The sequence below is a fragment of the Leguminivora glycinivorella genome, chromosome 16 (genome assembly GCF_023078275.1).
Source record: "Leguminivora glycinivorella isolate SPB_JAAS2020 chromosome 16, LegGlyc_1.1, whole genome shotgun sequence".
Classification (NCBI taxonomy): Eukaryota; Metazoa; Arthropoda; class Insecta; order Lepidoptera; family Tortricidae; genus Leguminivora; species Leguminivora glycinivorella.
Window position 1 is genome coordinate 3,027,781 of NC_062986.1, and position 22,182 is coordinate 3,049,962.

At 40.0% G+C, this 22,182-nt stretch overlaps 2 protein-coding genes across 2 annotated transcripts in view; one reads left to right on the forward strand and one right to left on the reverse strand.

Moving 5' to 3' along the window:
- Positions 1-102: 102 nt before the first annotated feature.
- Positions 103-5,645, reverse strand: LOC125234970. Its single transcript, XM_048141393.1, has 3 exons — positions 5,498-5,645; positions 5,134-5,419; positions 103-1,042 (listed from the first exon to the last, which is right to left on the reverse strand). Exons 1-3 carry the CDS (start codon positions 5,558-5,560, stop codon positions 642-644), a joined length of 750 nt encoding a protein of 249 aa, XP_047997350.1. The 5' UTR covers positions 5,561-5,645; the 3' UTR covers positions 103-641.
- A 528-nt stretch (positions 5,646-6,173) lies between these two features.
- LOC125234972 (nose resistant to fluoxetine protein 6-like) overlaps positions 6,174-22,182 on the forward strand; it is a 34,382-nt gene continuing 18,373 nt past the window's right edge. Inside the window, exons 1-3 of the mRNA XM_048141398.1 lie at positions 6,174-6,223; positions 8,446-8,585; positions 8,947-9,128. Coding sequence (XP_047997355.1) covers positions 8,463-8,585; positions 8,947-9,128 — 305 coding nt within the window. The 5' untranslated portion in view covers positions 6,174-6,223; positions 8,446-8,462. The remainder of the gene's footprint in view (positions 6,224-8,445; positions 8,586-8,946; positions 9,129-22,182) is intronic.

Consider the following 22,182-nt stretch of genomic DNA (forward strand, 5'->3'; position numbering starts at 1 on the left):
ACATACCTCTTTACTTTTATTAAATTGAGCGGGGTCGACTGTAAAATGTAGGTACCTAAGTACATAAGGTACATAAGTTAAGCAGCTTTCAACCATCTACAAGTGCAATGCAAACCCAAACCTAAAGCCATAAAGAATTGACAGGACGAAATTTGTGCAGTACGCAGTATTTTTTCTTATTTTGGTTGTAATACTCAATGCTGCAATCTGGGCCCCACATGAGACGAAGTACAGAATAATGATAGAAGGGATACAAAATAAGTTTATGAGGTACATCTACTTGAAACTGTACGGAGTGTATCCTTTCTATCTGCTTATGTATCCCACGTTGTTCGTTATAGGTATGGTGGGCTATAACAAATTAGAAACTCGGAGGGATCTGTCACTCGCATGCTACGTGGTGAAGATCCTTCGCGGCAGTATTCACAACCCGGGGATCTTACAGCAGATGAATCTGTACGTGCCCAATGGCTACGTGGAGCGCAGGCGGCGGCCGCAGCTGCTGGTGGAACCGATCGGCAGAACCAACCTGCTTCGTAAGGCGCCTCTCAGTCGCACCGCCCGTACACTGAATTTAGTGGCTGATCAGACTGACTTGTTTAGTTGTCCAATGTCCGAATTCGTAAAAGTGTGTTTAAATGTTATATGTTATAATTTGATGTAATTGTTATATAAGGTTTGCTGATATGATTATGTAAATAACTATGAATTGGCACTATTGTATTAGGGTTACCTGTAAGGATAGTTGCTAAGTGACAATAAATAAATAAATAATAAATATTGCACAAATTCAATACCGAGTCAAGGCCCAAGTGCACAAGAAAATCCACAAACCTATTGACTCCGACCACAATGCTAGTTTTATCATCACTCATGGTCACATCACTGATGTGTTTCCACGGTACGAGCGTAGGGATGGCGTGAGAGCGAGCGATGACGACGCCTTCAGTGGTGATTGTGAGCTGACCGTCGCCACAGAGTAGCAGCTTGCGGGATAGAGCGCTGCTGGCAATGGTGACTGAGAATGAGTCGCGGGAAGAGCCTGGAATGAATGATGGTTATGATGAACGAATGATATATGTGAATACGGTATGTGTGTTATCCCTCTCGATAAGTCAGCCCAGCCTGGAATGAATGATAAATGTGATATGTTTGTACGAATTGTATGGTATGAGTGAGTCAAGTCGTCGTGATGATGAGTTGTCCGTTGAGCTAATGAAGAGTGGGTAGATCCTGGAATTATGAGGCGAGGCATGGTGGTCAGGTAAGGGCACTTTTGACAACTATTTAAAAAGTAAAGAGATGACACTGCAACAAATCTTTTAAATTAAATGAATAATTTAAGCATGCAAGCAAACATGAATTAATTTAATTTCATATGCTAAATTTAAAAACAAATTTCTATTAGATTATCAATGATTTTTTAACTTAATTTAAGTTGCTCAAACATAGAGTTTACATTTTTATTAATTTGTATTTTTTATTATCACTATTCTTATTTATTACAGAAAATTACTAAAGGTAATAAAAACAAGATGAATAATAAGAGTAAATATAAAAAAATTGTAGACATTATCAATGTATTTCTTATCAAAACTGCCCCCAAAAACAGACTAATGAAATGATTCACAAGTAAATGATTGCCTTAATTACTGGAATGCATGTGTCTGCATAGCATGGTTAATGAAAACTGTGAGTCAGGGGTCGTTCGGTGAACGCACCTGTCTCGCACATAGTAGTAAGAGCACAGATCAATACAACAAGATGGCCCTTACAGGGCGACTCGCGGTCACCAAGCATACGACAAATCAGGTTTATAAAAGTTTGAACGCGTGCGACACCGATCAGTAGCGCCCAAGTATACGACCCGCTAACAGTGTCCGTGTCCGCTCGGGAAAAAATCTTAAATAATCAATTTTGGTTGCAAACAATGGTCTCTTACAGCATAAAGTGGTGTGACAAGTCTTCTAACACTTCTACATGTAAAAAAGATGGAACAACATTCCACAGTTAAGTCAAATTAATTATTTTGTTGAATATTGTTTATTGTCCGCGGAGTTCATTTATACTGGTCAATATGGTTGTGCTGAGCGGCGCCGAGGCGCGTCCATCCCTCTTTACCGAGTTAACAATGTGATATGCTATCCCTTTCACGTTAACGACTAGGCATGGGGCCATGTTAGTTTATGTCTGTTGCGGGAACTTCGTACTGCCGTTCGTACCATGTGCTACCATTTTATGAAATATAAAAGAAAGCAGATTTGTAATAGTGAATAATTATCTAGAATCTGTAGAGTCTGTAGTGGTATTTAGTTCATTGATTAGTTTAGAATATTTAGTTGGTTATTTAACTTAGTAAACGTAAGTAAAAATGCACAGTTTAGTTATTAGTTACTAGAATGATTTTTATTGAGATGCTATCACAATTATCATCCTCCTTGCGTTATCCCGGCATCGGCATTCGCCACGGCTCATGGGAGCCTGGAGTCCGCTTTGGAAACTACTACCAAAATTTGGCGTAGGCACTAGTTTTATGAAAGCGACTGCCATCTGACCTTCCAACCCGAAGGGTAACTAGGCCTTATTATAATTTAATTATAATATTATAATTTCTTGCAAAACAAATTCACCACAGTACTGGTACCGGTACCATTGTCTATAATAGACATGTCCCATTCCCATCCCTACTGCTAATCATAAAGGCGCGCCATTATTTGAAACGACCAATGGCAGCACCGTGCGCGCCCGCCTCACCCCGCAAGGATTGGTGATTTGCGTCTCGAACAATATCGCTTGCATTTGGCTTCTAGTGGGGTGTTCTGTGAGTAAGAGTAAGGGCCCATTTAGACGGCACGAGAACTCGCATGCGAGTTTTATTACATTGCCGTATTTTATGGCTGTGCAAAATTGTATATAACCTCAACAGCCCGCAATGTAACTAAAACCGGATGCGAGTCCTAATCAGGCTTAAGGCAGTGCATAGCGTAAAGTGCACAAGTAATTTCATGATACAAAATTTTAAATTTCGTAAAAATCCCTGACAGTGGACCGATTTTATCAAACATGGCTAAGAACACTCCTGACCCCAAACAATAAAAACCAAAACTAAATCGGTTTCATCGATTCGAAAGCTAGGATGCCACAGACAGACACACAAACAATCAGACAGCCAGTCAAGGCAAACTTAACACCCCATAGTTTTTGCGTTGGGGGTTAAGAAGCATAATTTTTAGATTAAGATTGACGTATGTGCTAGTCATATGCATGCGTTTAATAAAACATTATTGACATCAATAGATATTTATACATACCTCTGCCTATAGGTAATGCACGTTGCACTCATGACCCACATGAGGTATTAATAGACACCTAACAATGCTAGTATGTATAAATCAAGCTAAAAGCTCGACCACAAATCCGCGTTTTGAAAGAGCAGCGTTAGCATAGCGCACGGGCACGGCGAGCGTTATCATGCGCGTTCTGCACATGGTAACTTCTAAGCCTATATTTTGCAACTGTGAACTGCTAATAAGTATTGAATGACACATAAGAAATCAAAACAACATTTTGGAATAAAACAATTAGCTAAATGGTTAACTTTAATCCATAATCAGACAAGTCCGCTCCTATGTTATGTGTGACCGCGCGAACTCCGCTAACACTATGCTATCAAAACGCCCCATGGCCGAGTCTTTCAGCTAGATAACAGGACGGTAATTATATGACTTGGTGGACTTCCTTTAATTCTGTCAGTAGAAATTATGTGGAAATTACCAAAAATAAAGTGGTTTTCTGAAAACTTTCAGCAGTTAAATATTTGTTCATTTGACAGTTACAGTACTGGAGCTTAAATAGAAAATGACCCCCAAGGCTAACATAGTGATCAGTAATATGGTATAATGTTCTTGTATTTCCAGTAATTAACACATTGACTGCCAGGCAAAAGGATGCACAACTCCAGAAACTGATCAATACAGAATTATAACTGTTATCTAGTATAGTGACCTGCCTAGCGGTTTGTACGACATCTGAGAAATGCACCAGGATTCTGACAGTGAATGTGTTAAGATAGTCAAATCTACCATAATTTTGGAGAGTCCCATGATCTGGAAAGTTGTTTTTATTTCTTTTTGTAGTCTGTGGTATTATGTGGTAAATTATAATTGCACTCAATGGCAATCTGAATCAATTAAGATTGATAACAAAAAGCATAATTTTCCACATTAAAAAGTGATTCATAATTTATAAATTTATGATTTTGTAATTTCACTCACCATAATAAACAAAGTTGCTTACAACATTATCTAACATTCCAAGTAAATGCATGAGTGTTGCAATAGACCTGCCACCACCTGATACCAGTTTAACAACAAAAACTCTCTGCATAAACATGTGCCACAAATACTAATTGGACATGAACACTTGAAATCAGCAAAAAATATTGCATAATTATTCATATATAAACCAGGTTATTAGGACAAAAATGTATACACATTTTTGACTTTGGACTTTTCCCGTAGTATCTTAAGGGAAGAAAAATTCTACACAGCTGTTTGTAAACTTTAAAATTTAATAAAAATTTTTATTCATAATAGTGGGTTAAGGGTCAAAGTAAATCACATTTATCTATCCTAGAAAACATGAAAATTTTCAAACAGATACACCAGAATAAGGAAGAATTTTCACTTTTATGTCAAGGCCTTGCTTTGGCACATTCAGCCCAGAAAAGTACTTCTAACTAACATCACCACTTGGGTCCTTAACCCACGTCAATCTCAACATGAACAATGGTGATGGCACCGAGTCATCAATCAAACATTTGTATGGTAATGTCTGTTGTATATACTTGGAATTAGCATACAATCTATTGATGTAAATACGTTTTAGGCCCTGCACATTCTATGGAGTACTTGGTGATTTCAAGATTTGCAGCATGAATTGTATTGAAAAATATTTGCGTAATAATAGTTAGTAAACAAACTTCACTCTCACTATAACAACACACACCCACACATACATAATGTATGTTTGTAATATCAGTAAAAAATGTTTTCAAAATACGCTACAGCATCGTGACAACTCATAATGAACTTTGACCAGCATAAAAATAAACAATGAAGGTAGAGTACTCACCTAGTAATTGTTTGCCGTCCAAGAGGGCTCTGATCTTGTCCATCCAGATCTGGGCATCCTGCAGGGTCTGTGCCGCGAGCAGGATGCGCGGTTTATGCGGTTCTAGCTCCGAGAACACGGCAAAAGCGAACGGCCGACTACGGGACTTCGCCCGCCGTACCACGCTGTCTGGAGGCAATTCCACCGCTCCTGCCGACGCCCCCGCCTCACTGCAGTATACCGCCAGCGACCCGCCGCCCGCACACGTCGGGCTCGGCCTCAATATGCACCATTGCCTCTTCCACGTCTAACAAATAATACACAAATCAATGTCACACCAATGTTTTCATCACATTGAGAATTGACTGATGCTATTGCAACTTACCTTAAAAGGATTTAGGCCGAGATTCGACTTAAAGGGATATTTGACATCTAGGAAACCCGACATATCTTATGTTATTTAAACAATAAATACGCTGAATACCATTTCTTAATTAAATAAACACGAGGTACCCGATTTAAAACTATTGTTTACACAAAGTCATAGACAAGATATTTATACTCGCACTACTCGCAGTTGAATTGCACCACAGGTAATATAATCACTACATTTTAAGAGACGATAGGTACGTAGTTCTAGGATAACAGATGACTGCACCGCACCAAGGTCTGTGGATACTTTCCTGTGAGAGAGCGAGAAAGTGTTATTTGCTTCTCGCTTTCACTTACATGCAAAATCCAAGGTTCCAGACTTCCAGTACGGCGCGGTCGTTTGTTCGCTACAATCGCTACTATACGCATGACGTACGCGACAGTAGCGCCCATCACCCACGATGTCGCAAAACGGTCAACATTATAAAAAGGCGGCAAAAGAATGTACGGGCAAAAATTGAAATTTGCTTCTATTTGTCAGTGACAATATTTGCTTGACCGTCTATAAAAGTTACATGTGAGTTATGCAAGATCAAGATAGACGGTGATTTGGAGCTGGTATATTACTTACCATGGCTGCTCAAAGATGGCTCAAAGCAAAGCAAACAGATGGATGCAAATGTCCTTAATAACGTCGCTATTTACGTGGATAGATCTGTCTCCCTCACGCACCGGAACGGTATGCGAATAATTCTCCACTTACAGTAAAATTATTAAAATTAACTAACGTAAAGTAGGTAAAATTACATCATAAACGCCTGCGCAAGCAATGTTATAGGTCAATGGCGCGAACAACTAGTAGGTACTTTCCGGTACACAGGTTTTTACCAAATCAATTATGAATTTGTAATCAGCGAGGTAAAATAATAATATGTTTTCTTTTCATCATTTACTTAGGTAATTATATCCGCATCATGTTTGAGGCAGACGATATTAACATATTTGCTGATAAGTAGTGCTGGTGCAACGATGATCTAGGTATTGGCAAGGATTATTTATATAGGACTAGCTTTTTTCCGCGGCTTCGCTCGCGTTAGAAAGAGACAAGAAGTAGCCTATGTCACTCTCCATCCCTCCAACTATTTCCACTTAAAAAATCACGTCAATTTGTCGCTCCGTTTTGCCGCGATTTAATACTGGACTGACAAAGCCCATACAAAAAAGCGTACTCCTGAAATGTATGGGCCTTTTAGGCTTAAAACTAGATGGCGCTGTTTCGCAGCCTGAAAGTGGCCAAAATCATATTTTCCCCAAATATTTTTGCGTGTTTTTATTTTTTATAAGAACAAATGACAAATGTCTTTATTTTAAAATCACGATATCACGCCAATACACTGTTTGGAAAAAAAAAAGTAGGCATCATCAGTACCTATGTTATACCAAGTTATACCTAACAGGTCTGAACTTCGGATGGCCATCGTATTGAAAAACGTCGTACGATACTCGTGCGAAAAGGAAATTCGTAACTCGCGTCGATTTAAAACTATCGCCACTCGTTTCGAACTTCCTTTTTTCGCACTAGTATCGTAATGTACTATTTCAAAATTATTTCTTCTTGAGCGATGTTTATCATGGTTTAGTAGGTAACTATAATGAGTATCTATAGTCGATATTCTTCGAAAATAAAGTTTGTACAAAATAGGTACCTACTGACTTACGCAAATATCAATGTAACCGCGTGAGCAGGAAGGTTAAAATTAAAATTGTAATGTTTAACAAATGATACTTCAGCATAATTAGCTAGTACAACGTAAAATAATCATACATTACCTACACTGATCCTTGTATTGTCTCCTTTCCTACTAGTCGAGAGGTCGCCGCGGGTGCTGAACGTTTTTTATTTAGGAATAGTGTTAAAGATAGTGAAAAATACAAGATGAAATCGCTACTGCTGTTATTTTTGGTGCATCAATCTACGGCTGTCATTCATTATTTAAATTGTGAGTTTTCCTAATCCAGGGATTACCGTGTCTTCAGGGGGTTGTTAGGCACTTAGAATAAAATGTAACGACCGTGATGGTCCGTTTCTTTTGTACCTACTTGAGTTTCGAGAGTCCGGATCTGGACTTTGGTGACCCTTGTCCTAAGGGCATTTTCAGAATTTGGGTCCCCCCAATTAGCCTAAGTCGTTAACAAAAATTAACTTGCTGTCAGTTTTGTGACGACCATTACTTAAGCATAAAATATGTCTAAAAATTTACTTTTTTCACATTCTGAATGTAGATTATCGCTTAAAGTTTATGTAACTAACACAACAACAATACTTTTATTGAAATACCATGCTTAATTATCGTCACAAAACTGACAGTGAGTTAATTTTTGTTAACGATTTACGCTAATTGGGGGGTCCCAAATTCTGAAAATGCCCCTAAACTAAAAACAACACCTATAAGGTGGTGGTTTTACGTACGTATGTCCCTTGGCGGTACGCGGTAGCCCAATAAAATTAGGCTCTCTTTGCTTATAGCGCCCCCTGAATAGTGACCTTCCTCTTTACGGACCTGAAGTGGCTGAAGTTGTGGTTCTGGCAGGCAAGTATGGTCGCGCGATAAATGATAAAACATGGCCGTCTCTATCGCACTTCTAAATAGTGCGATAGGGACGGCCTGATGTTTTATCATTTATCGCGCGACCATACTTGCTTGCGGTCTTTAAACTATTAACTAACTAAGTAGTTAGGTCGTTTTGTGATATGTACATTCAATGAAGGGAATTTTACACACTTTATTGATTGAAATTCAAGCATCTTCGTCAAACAATTGGGGCGTACGTGTAGGTATAAAATAAATCATCTTTCAGTTCTAAAGTTGACCGCGATAGGTATTTGACAGGATGTCTGGTACACTAGACTTTTGATCGAAATGCAGCTTATGCTATGGGACAATTAAATGCTGTTTCCAGTGACGGAATACAGCAAAATGCCCGACATGTATCAAATGGACGACTTCGATACCTGTGTGATGGAACCGGGCGGGACCTACTGTCTCGTCGACGCTGACCTCTACTCCAAGGAACACTCCGACCTCATGGTGATGATACAGGTACATTCTTAGCTTTGATAACTGTCCCGGTCTACCAGGGTCATGGGTATCTTACGTATTAGTCAAATGCATTATCTCTATCGCTCTTCCGTATTGGCGCGACAGAGCCAGACTGCTTTTCGTTATGTACTTAATTAGGCCTAATGTTAACCGTTACGTAAATATTGTTAATATTGTACTTAGGCCTCGCGTAGGTCCACCCGTCTAGCGCCCTATGCATTCGCGGCAGATGCCTAACTTAGTCTGCCACCCGGCCTAACGGCAAATACGGCGCTCTCTGGCCGACAAAGTATTTGTAAGGTTTTTTAATTATTGGGGTGAGTAATACGTATTGAAACAATAGCTATTTTAACTTTGACAGGAATACTCAGAAAATACAAGAAAACATTACAATCACACAAAAATACATCGCGCTCTGTGCGTTCGGACGACTTGCAAGGAATTCATCAAAAACCGAAGTTTAGAGAACGAAGATGATCTTAAATTAATCCTTGAGGAATGTGTTGACGATTCCTTGTGGAAAGGACACAAGCTACACGCCAGGTAAATGAAATGATAAAGAATAATAGGCGACATCTAGCTTCGAGTAGCTGTACCTACTTATAAATAAACTACTTGACGCTAGATGGCGGCTATAAGTAGCTTTTTGCATTACAAGCAAAAGAGATCCGAAATCTAATATAAATTCTGCGTTATAGAAAATATAATATAATTTAGGGGCATTCCACGAGAATGTCGGTTACAACATGCAATTCTTCTAATACTTCTGAAGACGCTAAGAAAGCGAAGTTGTGTCTGACAATCTTTTATGACTTGGTTGGTTAAGACTTGGGTGGCTCGCCTAGGTTACCCGAAGCTCAGGCTGCGTTAGATGGCGTTAATCTGCAAATTACCAGTCTTATTTTTTTTGTGGAGTCGTACAGGCATTTACTTTCAATTATGTTTCGCGAACATTTGATATTAAAATTGACGTATTACAACAAACATTCAACTTCTCATTGTAACGTTAATCCCCTTAATGTAGATAAATTTACTATTTTACACTATTTTTAAGTACCACTCACACATACAAACAGTGTTTTTGTATTCCTTCTAGTCGATAATTTCACGCGGCGACAGCTTGTTTAAATAGCCTTGCGGTAAATTAAATACGTGCCATCGCATGATTTGCATGGAAGTACTGGGTTCGAATCCAGGACTTTTTCTCTTTTTTTTTTTAATACTACGTCGGTGGCAAACAAGCATACGGTCCGCCTGATGGAAAGCGGTCACCGTAACCTATGGACGCCTGCAACTCAAAGAGTGTCGCATGCGCGTTGCCGCCCCATTAGAAACTTGTACACTCCCCTTTGCTGCGTGTGCACAGTAAAAAGGAGTGTAGGTACAAGTTCAAAGGAGGGTTTGGGTTGCCGACGACTCAAAGGACAATAGACGGAACAAATTAGTTCCGTAAGTCCTCCCGTCGTCAGCACCCCACACCCTCGTTGAGCTCTGGCAGCCTTACTCACCGGCAGGAACACAACACTATGAGACACTATTTTTTAGGGTTCCGTAGTCAACTAGGAACCCTTATAGTTTCGCCATGTCTGTCTGTCCGTCCGTCCGTCCGTCCGTCCGTCCGTCCGTCCGTCCGTCCGTCCGTCCGTCCGTCCGTCCGTCCGTCCGTCCGTCCGTCCGTCCGTCCGTCCGTCCGTCCGTCCGTCCGCGGATAATCTCAGTAACCGTTAGCACTAGAAAGCTAAAATTTGGTACCAATATGTATATCAATCACGCCAACAAAGTGCAAAAATAAAAAATTGAAAAAAATGTTTTATTAGGGTACCCCCCCTACATGTAAAGTGGGGGCTGATATTTTTTTTCATTCCAACCCCAACATGTGATATATTGTTGGATAGGGTTCTCTAAATCATCTCCGAAAATTTTATTTCCGAATATCACATCGCAACCAATTTTTCGCATAAAGTCATTTCACCGAATATTCACGTTCCAATCAAACCTTAAGAAATCGTTTCATTTCCCAACTAAACAGTTGGCAACTGCACCTTTTGCTTTTTTTTAAAGGCACTTTTTATAATGCACATTTTCAAGTTGTTAGTGGTTTATTAAGTATAACATATATATTGTTAATTAGTGTTTACCAAACATGTTTTTTGGGTATGGTATCACTTTAACTTGTGAAACGTAAAGTTATCGAAAAAAAGAGGGTAATTACTAATATGTATTACAACGGGACTAAATGAATTGCATTATTTTCCATCCATGGAAATATTTTTATTGAGAATAAGAAGACGTTCCCGTTAATGTTTTTGTGTATTCACTAACAAAGACAAACGTTCTTACGATTTAATGTTTGATTTATTAATTGAATATGGAAATGAACATGGTATTATCTGATGCCAAAAGTATGTGTGTTAGACTTTGAGAATGCTGCCACACAAAGTACCTATTCGATCGAATTTTGATGGAATAATATTACAAGGATGCAACTTTCACTTGGGGCATGGGGTCTCATCCGGAACAGTGCAAAATTATTTCCAAATAGAAATCATAGATGGCGCTAAGTGTCACGATTGACGATTATTATTTTTTTATCAAATAGATTTAAAGGTATTTGAAGCGTCATAAATTAAGTACATTATAAATTAAATACAAACATCGATGACAACACAAATTTAATGCATTATTTTAGAAATTTTCAAAGAAATAATATCACGTAATATATTGCTACTGACTATGACGCAACAACGTGAACAACCTGCGCGCGACAGTATCGAGCTACCTAAATTTTATTGCATATTGTCACTAGATGGAGCTGTCACTATCTACAGTATACTGCCAACGAAACGGTGCGATTGTGTGCGTTCCGTTCATTGAGATATATGTACTACGTACTATAGGCGACGTTGCCAGACGGAAACTCTGCACAAGCTGACAAATGCGCGGAGTGCGCGAAGCGGTAATTTACGCGTAGAGTAGTAAGTCCACCATCAGATGTGACACATTATTATATTCCGCCTGTCAAAATTATTTATTTATTTATTTACAACTTAAAAAATACAAAGTAAGCGATCACTGCCGCCCATGGACACCCGAAACACCAGGGGTGTTGGAGGTGCGTTGCCGGCCTTTAAGATGGATGTACGCTCTTTTCTTGAAGATTTATCTTCTTCTTTAAAATACAAATATATACTTATATATAATAATATATATATAGTGCGGTCAGTTTTTTTGGACAAAGCGTAGGTATCCATTGTTCTCTTTTTTCATGACCAGGCCAAAGAAAACAGCAAAAAGTGAGCGTGCTAAAAATACAATTTTACTCAATAACTGTTAACAATCAATAAACAAATTAACTTTTTTTTTATATTATAGTAACATAATTCATAAAGTAGTAAGTAGTTACCTAATAATTTTCCAAATTGAAATAAATATATTTCGCAAATCTATTAGAGGTGAAACACATTAGTAGGAACAATGAAAATGGCACATCTGCGCGGTTAACTTTTTAGTCTATGATTGCGTCACCAAAATCGCGCAGCCTCGCTCCCGCTCGCGTGTTCGTAGAATATTCAGCTGTCAGCCGATAATATTTGTTTGTGTACGTTCATAATGTAGGTATACGTTTGTAGTAGTGTGCGTGACAAAAATGTCGTCTATTTCTATTAAACAGCTGCCAATGATCGAAATTCAAATTAGATTTAAACGATTTAAACGATTTAAACGATTTATTTGTTTGTAAACATAGGTAACAATGTTGGTACAAAATTCTGTCAGAGCGCTATGCTTCGCCGATAGGCATACAAAGTACAATTTTGAAATTGGGTATACACATACCAATTACATTAAATTTCTATACATTAACATGCAAACATTAAAAAAAGACAAACAACTAACAAGAAAATGGTTGAAATACATTAAAATTAGTTGAACAATTTCCATTGAAAAAAAAAAGTTTGTAATGCATCGGTCCGAATTGTGGATACTAGTTTTATCATCTTTTAGTAGATACAATTGAATGTAAAATTATTTATTTTGCCTGACACTCTTGAGTATTTTTTATGCCGTTATTTTAATTTTACAATATAATATTTGGAATATAGTGCTTATAATTATTAAATATAAAACATTTTTTAAATACTTTTTGATACAAAATCATACTTCATTGATTTGGAACAATGCTTTTTATCGGACCTACAGTCAACCAATTGGAACCCTAGGCCACTGTAGAACTATGTCATAGTAACGTTATAAATCAGATTGTAAGAAACCTCTTACTGCTTGTCATTTTGACATGGTTGTAGAGTGGCCTAGGGTTCCAATTGGTTGACTGTACATCCGACACTATCGGAAGCGTTTATCGGATGTAGGATGTCGATCTGACACCCGATATCGGATCGGATAATGTGAAAACGGCCTAAGCATTAACCGTTAGTGCGTTTTCACATTATCCGATCCGATATCGGATGTAGGACCGATATCCCATACATTGAAGCCGCCATCTTTGATTTTTGCCTTTGAAATCCTTCCGACATTTGCTACATGCACGACCGATGCGATGCATGCGAAATCAAACCTTATCGATATGGAAGTATGAGACGCGACGATTGCCGACTGGCTAGGATTTCCGAACGCACACGAATGCGCGCTCGGTCGCCGATTTGCGGCGGAGTGGGCCTAGACCTCGACGCGACGCCTCACTTGCGTCGCGCGAAGCGCAACAGCATTTTAAAACATTATTATTGTACAAATATAATTATTTATTATTTTTCCCCTCGCTAGGTCGGAAACACGCGTTTTGTCCTTCAATACCAGCAGGTAAAAACCCACTAGTGGATAAAGTAATTTGACCTTGAATATAGTCATATAGTGAATCTAGTGATGACGATATGTTTTACCACCTGTGGAACTCCTGGAAGCAGTGATAAACGCGTTTTTTGCGTTGTACTTTCCTCGCTATAGTGAGGGAAAATGTTGTTGTGTATCGTGGTTCAACTATAGAATACTTTCGCTTGCTCGTTTTTCAATTCCACACTCGCAGTTAAAATACAACTTTGCACTCTTGTATAACAAATAACTAAGTATTTTATATTTTTGAATATATTTTTTCAGACTGGCACTTAAAAAGAGTTTAAACGTTTTTTTTTTCTAAAAACCTAAATTTTTCAACAAAGGTTTTACTTTTCGACATCTATCAATGAGAAAGGACCTTTTGTAGTAAGAAACAATACGATTTTTTTATGTAAAAACGATAATGTAAAAAAGGCCTAAGGGTTACCAAGGCTCGATCGGCGCGCCTAGTGGACGCCAGGCTTAAATTGTCTGGTCTTGGTGTTTTAATAATTTTATGTGTTTATAGTCGTAATTTATTTGCGAAGTATTAATTTTATATCTGTATTTTTAAATTACACTATGTTGTGGTACCGGGAAGCATATTTTAACTTAAAAGGACGTAATGACAACATTTCATACCATGTTTCAGAAAATAAATAGTTTCGGAGTTTAAATTAAGTTTGCAGTGTTTGCACAATTTTATGAATAAAAATATTACTCTCGAAAATGTTTTATCAAATACGTACTTTACATTTTGTTCATTATGTTTACTACATGTACATTCTTAGCTATTATACTTATGTATTTCTTACATAATAATATTCATTTCCATATTTCTAATTAACTACGCGCCTGCTTTAGAGTGCTTTAAATTTTAACAAATCAATGCATCCTTTGGTCGGGGGCTGGGGCCTCTCAACTCAAGGTCGCCGGCGCCGTGGTCGCGGGGCGCGGGGCGTGGGGCGCGGGGTGGTGCGCCGCGGATCTCGTTCATTCAATTCCGCTTGCATGTGTTGCGGACAGAGCGAGTATATTATACGTACGCGGCGAGCACACATACAAGCCGCACGGCAACGCCATCTAGTAATGTTCGACTTTAAACGTCCATGTGACGTTATAGGTTTAGTGCGTGAAAGCTAAAACAGATGTCGCAAGATGTTGCAGTTTGATGACTATTTCGACGTAGGATACTGATAAGAGTTTTGTTGGCCACGCGTGGCTACTGGCGCCATCTAGCTCTTTGAGTGTGGATTAAATTTAGCCTACAGGTCTAGAATACTTAGGACGGCGCCCATTTTTAGTATGGGATTAGGTATCTGTACTAGTATTATTTGATCTGTGGTTATGCCATAGTTTTAATGTCATAATCATAATCGGCCTTAATATAATTCGGCCAAATAAAACGTTGCTACATAAAAATTAGCTATAAATGGGTTGCCAAATAAATCATCTGCAATAAACTGGTTGGCAAATGAAATTCGGACTAAGTAAGTTCGGAGAAAAGGCAGAACACCGTTGGATAGGTATTTGAAAATGAATAAGGGTTTACTAAGATCGTTTTTTTGATAATACTAATATTTTCGGAAATAATCGCTCGTAAAGGAAAAAAAAGTGCGTCCCCCCCCCTCTAACTTTTGAACCATATGTTTAAAAAATATGAAAAAAATCACAAAAGTAGAACTTTATAAAGACTTTCTAGGAAAATTGTTTTGAACTTAATAGGTTCAGTAGTTTTTGAGAAAAATACGGAAAACTACGGAACCCTACACTGAGCGTGGCCCGACACGCTCTTGGCCGGTTTTGTTTTATTATTATACATAAATGTATATGTACTCGTGCAGTAGTTACTGAGCGTTTTCCACAAAAAAGATTAAAAACCTATTCTCTTACATGGTAATAATTTTTGGGTTCGTCGAACTCAGAATTTCTAACATAATTATCCTAATTTGATATTTTAAAAAAATCCAAAAAAGTATAGATAAATTTTAGTTTCTAAACTACGATTCGAATGTTTTTTTTTCTACTTAATTGTTTATTTTCGATGGAGCAAGGGTATTCAAATCGCTTTTGAAATCTTAAATTAGTAAATGAAAATGCAATAGTTAACTGAGTAACGTAATGCTTTAAAAACTCAAGTGGACTTTTTTTATCTAAGGAGTAATTTCGATAAAATATTATATTTAGCGAGGGTATTAAAAGTCGTGTTTTATATCTCAACTTAATAAATAGAAAATCAAAATGACAATAAAAAAATCAATATGTTCTCTAAGATAAAATTGATCCTTCGGCTCTCCATTCTTGCTCGGTCAATAAAAAATACGAAATTTATGTCCAAAAAAATACAAAAAGTTTATAGAATCCTGGGAATCGAACGCACCTTCACGGCGTGACAGACGACTATTCACCAACGACGCCATTACATAACACGCTGTTACCGACGAAATTGGGCTATACATATATAATTATTTAAATATAAATAATAATGTCAAATCCATACTAATATTACAAATGGGAAAGGGTGTGTGTCTGTTTGTTTGTCCGTCTTTCACGGCAAAACCGGAGCGACGAATTGACGTGATTATTTAAGGGGATTTAGTTGAAGGGATGGAGAGTGACATAGGCTACCTTTTGTCTCTTTCTTACGCGAGTGAAGCCGCGGTCAAAAGCTAGTTTATTATAAATGGGAAAAGCTGGTTACTCTATAATCTGAAGTGGTCGTCTTTCACGGCCAAACGGAGCGACGGATTGACATGTTTTTTAAGTGGAGATAGTTGAAGATAGATAGATAGATAGATATACGTTTATTTGTTTGTCACAATACACACAGAATACACAAAATAAATAAGTTACAAAAAAGAATTAGAATACATAATAAGCAAATTGGAAAACAGGAAATTACACAGATTTTTACCATAGCGTACTATGATACTCTGCGCGTCGCAACAAGACAAAAGGGTTACGGCTCAGTATTACGCTACGCCCTGAGGCAGCAGCACTGATATTCTGCCGGAACCGGATCAGATCACGATAACACATAATTGATTGAATAAGAAATATTGTAAAGAGATGAATTATTGAAGGGATGGAGAGTGACATATGCTACTTTTGTCTCTTTCTAACGCAAGCGAAGCTGCGGGCAAAAGGTAGTACAGCACGGGTAGCATGGTCGCGCGATAGACGATAAAATATCAGGCCGTCCCTGTCGCACTATTAGTAAGTGCGATTATAGGGACGGCCAGATGTTTTATCATTTATCGCGCGACCATAATTGCCTGCCTGGACCAGATTATATTGATGATAATTATTATTTGTAACCATTTAGTTAATATTGTCTTCAGTTACCGCGATAGTTAATACATAAATCGCGTATAATGAGTTTAAAATTCATCCCGATGTTTCAAACACTTTACAGCGTTCGTGGTCAACGGGTGACTGAGGAAAAATTACAATGTGCAAAAGCTACCCATATTCTTGTATATAACCATTTAGTTGTTGAAGAAAAACATTCACACAACAATAACATAGGTCAACCAGCTCAGTAAATGCAATACTTCTATATAATATAAAGCTACAACCCGACTGACATTTTTCCAAAAATGGGCAGAAGGGGGATTTGAAGGTGGCAGTGTTTGGTGTGGTCGTATAGAGTTTGGTCCTGCGACCCCGGATAGATCAGACCGTCGGTCTACCGGTTCCGGGTAAAAAAATGTTGGACGGCCTGGCCAAACGGCTGGAGTTAGCCGGGGAGTGTTCGACCAAATGTCATAGAGGACCCTGGGCAGTTTTTGACGCCGCCATTTTTTTTTCAAAATGGCCGACTTTTTTTTTGACGATTTTTCAAATTTATCGTGGAGTGCTCAAATTTTGGTCGTAGAATCTCCAAGCGGCCTTGATTCGAATGAAATAAAAAAAAATTGAAAAGTGCTACAAATGTGGGAAAACTGGCCACTTTTATTTTGTATGGCAACTTTTAAACCGTAAGAGATAGCCGGGGGTGCTCGACCAAATGTCATACAGGTATCCGAGTAGAAAAAAGTTGCATTAAAAAAAAATCAAAATGGCCGACTTTTTTTTTTTGAAAATTTTCAAAATGGTCCTAGCGCGCTGAGATTAGGCACACGGGTGGACGGTCGCGCTAAGATTAGTATTCAAAAAGAAAATTTTGAAAAATTCAAAATGGCGGCCTTTGAGGGCCAATTGAAATTTGAATGGAGGTTTTTCTTTTAATTACCATAGCTCCGTAACGGTACAAAGAAGTGAAAAGTGCTCAAACAAATGTTATACAGTCACCCGAGGTCCATCGAATGGCATTAAAAAAAAATCAAAATGGCCGACTTTTTTTTTTTGAAAAATTTCAAAATGGTCCGAGCGCGCTGAAATTTTGCACACGGTAGACAGCCACCCCAAGATTAGTATACAAAAAGAAAATTTTGAAAAATTCAAAATGGCGCCCTTTGAAGGCCAATTGAAATTTGTATGGAGGTCCTTTTTTTAAATCCCCATAGCTCCGTAACGGTAGGGAAAAGGTTAATAGTGCTTGAACTAATGTTGTACAGTTATCTGAGGTCCATCGAATGGCATTTACAAAATTTCAAAATGGCCGACTTTGAAAATTTTTTTTTTTTATTTTCGGTCCGAGCGCGTTCAAATTTGGCACGTGGTAAGAACGGGGGCCAAAAATAGAAATGAGAAAAAAAAAATTTGGAAAAGTCAAAAACGGTGGCGAGAGGGGACAAAGTCAAATTTCCCTACCAGTTTGTATGGAGGTTTTTTTTTAAATCCCCATAGCTCCGTAACGGTAGGAAAAAGGTAAATAGTGCTTCAACTAATGTTGTACAGTTATCTGAGGTCCATCGAATGGCGTTTACAAAATTTCAAAATGGCCGACTTTGAAATTTTTTTTTTTTATTTTCGGTCCGAGCGCGTTCAAATTTGGCACGTGGTAAGAGCGGGGGCCAAAAATAGAAATGAGAAAAAAAAATTTTGGAAAAGTCAAAAACGGCGGCGAGAGGGGACAAAGTCAAATTTCCCTACCAGCCTGAGGGAGCGTTCTACAGCCCGACGGTCATTGCTCCGGTCCAAGTTCCGAGCTGCGTACAGACAGTGCTCCCAAGCAAGAAAATATAAGTAAAAGTGTCTAAAAAGCGACGCGGCGGGCCGGAGGCCGCAGGCCGGAGGTCCAACTTCCCTACCAATCCTACAATCCCCACAGTAACTACGCGGAGGGCCGAAGGCCCGGAGCGTGTCTGACAGGCTCCCAAGTATGCGAAGGCCGCAGGCCGAGCTGCGGGCAGAGTGCTCCCAAGCACGCGAAGGCCGCAGGCCGAGCTGCGTGCAGACTGTGCTCCCAAGAAAACAATAACAAAAAGTATCTAAATAAGCGAAGCGGCGGGCCAAAGGCCCGACGCGGAGCTTCGAAACCCAGCGAAGGCCGAAGGCCGAGCTCCGCGTAGGGCCGAAGGCCCGGAGCGTCCCTGATCGGCTCGCCGGCGGACCAGGAAGTTGGAGTTTAAACACGACCCAATAGTAAAAGTGTCTTAGAGAAGCGAAACGACGGGCCGGAGGCCGCAGGCCGCAGGCCCGTCGTGAGCTTCTCAAGACACTTTTACTATTGGGTCGTGTTTAAGCTCCAACTTCCCTACAACCCCCACAGAAACTACGCGGAGGGCCGAAGGCCCGGAGCGTGTCTGACAGGCTCCCAAGCACGCGAAGGCCGCAGGCCGAGCTGCGGGCAGAGTGCTCCCAAGCACGCGAAGGCCGCAGGCCGAGCTGCGTACAGACTGTGCTCCCAAGCAAAACAATAACAAAAAGTATCTTAACAAGCGAAGCGGCGGGCCGAAGGCCCGACGCGGAGCTTCGAAACCCAGCGAAGGCCGAAGGCCGAGCTCCGCGTAGGGCCGAAGGCCCGGAGCGTCCCTGATCGGCTCGCCGGCGGACCGGGAAGTTGGAGCTTAAACACGACCCAATAGTAAAAGTGTCTTAGAGAAGCGAAACGACGGGTCGTACTATTGGGTCGTGTTTAAGCTCCAACTTCCCTACAACCCCCACAGTAACTACGCGGAGGGCCGAAGGCCCGGAGCGTGTCTGACAGGCTCCCAAGCACGCGAAGGCCGCAGGCCGAGCTGCGGGCAGAGAGTGCTTCCAAGCAGACAAAGGCTAAAGCAAAAAAGCAAACAAGTAAAGCAAAAAACAAACAAGCTAAGCAAAGAAACAAAAAGCAAAAAAGCAAAGCAAAAAAACAAACAAGCAAAAAAAAAAAACAAAAAAGCAACAAGAAAGACCGCGGGGCCCTCGGGCCCCGCGCACCTTTAAAAAACTAGTCTATATAATATAAAGCTACAACCCGACTGACATTTTTCCAAAAATAGGCAGAAGGGGGATTTGAAGGTGGCAGTGTTTGGTGTGGTCGTATAGAGTTTGGTCCTGCGACCCCGGATAGATCAGACCGTCGGTCTACCGGTTCCGGGTAAAAAAATGTTGGACGGCCTGGCCAAACGGCTGGAGTTAGCCGGGGAGTGTTCGACCAAATGTCATAGAGGACCCTGGGCAGTTTTTGACGCCACCATTTTTTTTTCAAAATGGCCGACTTTTTTTTTGACGATTTTTCAAGTTTGTCGTAGAGAGCTCAAATTTTGGTCATAGAATCTCCAAGTGGCCTCGATTCGAATGAAATAAAAAAAAATTGAAAAGTGCTACAAATGTGGGAAAACTGGCCACTTTTATTTTGTATGGCAACTTTTAAACCGTAAGAGATAGCCGGGGGGTGCTCGACCAAATGTCATACAGGTATCCGAGTAGAAAAAAGTTGCATTAAAAAAAAATCAAAATGGCCGACTTTTTTTTTGAAAATTTTCAAAATGGTCCTAGCGCGCTAAGATTTGGCACACGGGTGGACGGTCGCGCTAAGATTAGTATTCAAAAAGAAAATTTTGAAAAATTCAAAATGGCGGCCTTTGAGGGCCAATTGAAATTTGAATGGAGGTTTTTCTTTTAATTACCATAGCTCCGTAACGGTACAAAGAAGTGAAAAGTGCTCAAACAAATGTTATACAGTCACCCGAGGTCCATCGAATGGCATTAAAAAAAAATCAAAATGGCCGACTTTTTTTTTGAAAAATTTCAAAATGGTCCGAGCGCGCTGAAATTTTGCACACGGGTAGACAGTCACCCCAAGATTAGTATACAAAAAGAAAATTTTGAAAAATTCAAAATGGCGCCCTTTGAAGGCCAATTGAAATTTGTATGGAGGTCCTTTTTTAAATCCCCATAGCTCCGTAACGGTAGGGAAAAGGTTAATAGTGCTTGAACTAATGTTGTACAGTTATCTGAGGTCCATCGAATGGCATTTACAAAATTTCAAAATGGCCGACTTTGAAATTTTTTTTTTATTTTCGGTCCGAGCGCGTTCAAATTTGGCACGTGTTAAGAACGGGGGCCAAAAATAGAAATGAGAAAAAAAATTTTTGGAAAAGTCAAAAACGGCGGCGAGAGGGGACAAAGTCAAATTTCCCTACCAGTTTGTATGGAGGTTTTTTTTTAATCCCCATAGCTCCGTAACGGTAGGGAAAAGGTTAATAGTGCTTGAACTAATGTTGTACAGTTATCTGAGGTCCATCGAATGGCATTTACAAAATTTCAAAATGGCCGACTTTGAAAATTTTTTTTTTTTTTTATTTTCGGTCCGAGCGCGTTCAAATTTGGCACGTGGTAAGAACGGGGGCCAAAAATAGAAATGAGAAAAAAAATTTTTGGAAAAGTCAAAAACGGCGGCGAGAGGGGACAAAGTCAAATTTCCCTACCAGTTTGTATGGAGGTTTTTTTTTTTAATCCCCATAGCTCCGTAACGGTAGGAAAAAGTTTAAAAGTGCTTGAACTAATGTTGTACAGTTATTTGTGGTCCATCGAATGGCATTTACAAAATTTCAAAATGGCCGACTTTGAAAAATTTTTTTTTTTTTTTTCGGTCCGAGCGCGTTCAAATTTGGCAAGTGGTAAGAACGGGGGCCAAAAACATAAATGAGAAAAAAAAATTTGGAAAAGTCAAAAACGGCGGCGAGAGGGGACAAAGTCAAATTTCCCTACCAGCCTGAAGGAGTGTTCCACAGCCCGAACGTCATTGCTCCGGTCCGAAGTCCGAGCTGCGTACAGACAGTGCTCCCAAGCAAAAAAATATAAGTAAAAGTATCTAAAAAGCGACGCGGAGGTTCGAAAACCAGCGAAGGCCGAAGGCCGAGCTCCGCGTAGGGCCGAAGGCCCGGAGCGTCCCTGAGAGGGGCGCCAACTTCGCTACAACCCCCACAGTAACTACGCGGAGGGCCGAAGACCCGGAGCGTGTCTGAGAGGCTCCCAAGCACGCGAAGGCCGCAGGCCAAGCAGCGGGCAGAGAATCCTCCCAAGCAGAACAATAATTAAAGTGTCTAAAAAGCGACGCGGCGGGCCGGAGGCCCGACGCGGAGCTTCGAAAGCAAGCGAAGGCCGAAGGCCGAGCTCCGCGTAGGGCCGAAGGCCCGGAGCGTCCCTGATCGGCTCGCCGGCGGTCCGGGAAGTTGGAGCTTAAACACGACCCAATAGTAAAAGTGTCTTAGAGAAGCGAAACGACGGGCCGGAGGCCGCAGGCCGCAGGCCCGTCGTGAGCTTCTCAAGACACTTTTAATATTGGGTCGTGTTTAAGCTCCAATTTCCCTACAACCCCCACAGAAACTACGCGGAGGGCCGAAGGCCCGGAGCGTGTCTGATAGGCTCCCAAGCACGCGAAGGCCGCAGGCCG

What these genes read in the sequence shown, in the direction of transcription:
- LOC125234970 (XM_048141393.1), bottom strand. Translation starts at nt 5,560, where the DNA reads ATGTCGGGTTTCCTAGATGTCAAATATCCCTTTAAGTCGAATCTCGGC. An exon ending in TCGGCCTAAATCCTTTTAAG is followed by an intron (nt 5,420 to 5,497) that starts GTAAGTTGCAAT and finishes ATTATTTGTTAG; the next exon opens with ACGTGGAAGAGGCAATGGTG. An exon ending in GGACGGCAAACAATTACTAG is followed by an intron (nt 1,043 to 5,133) that starts GTGAGTACTCTA and finishes CATTCATTCCAG; the next exon opens with GCTCTTCCCGCGACTCATTC.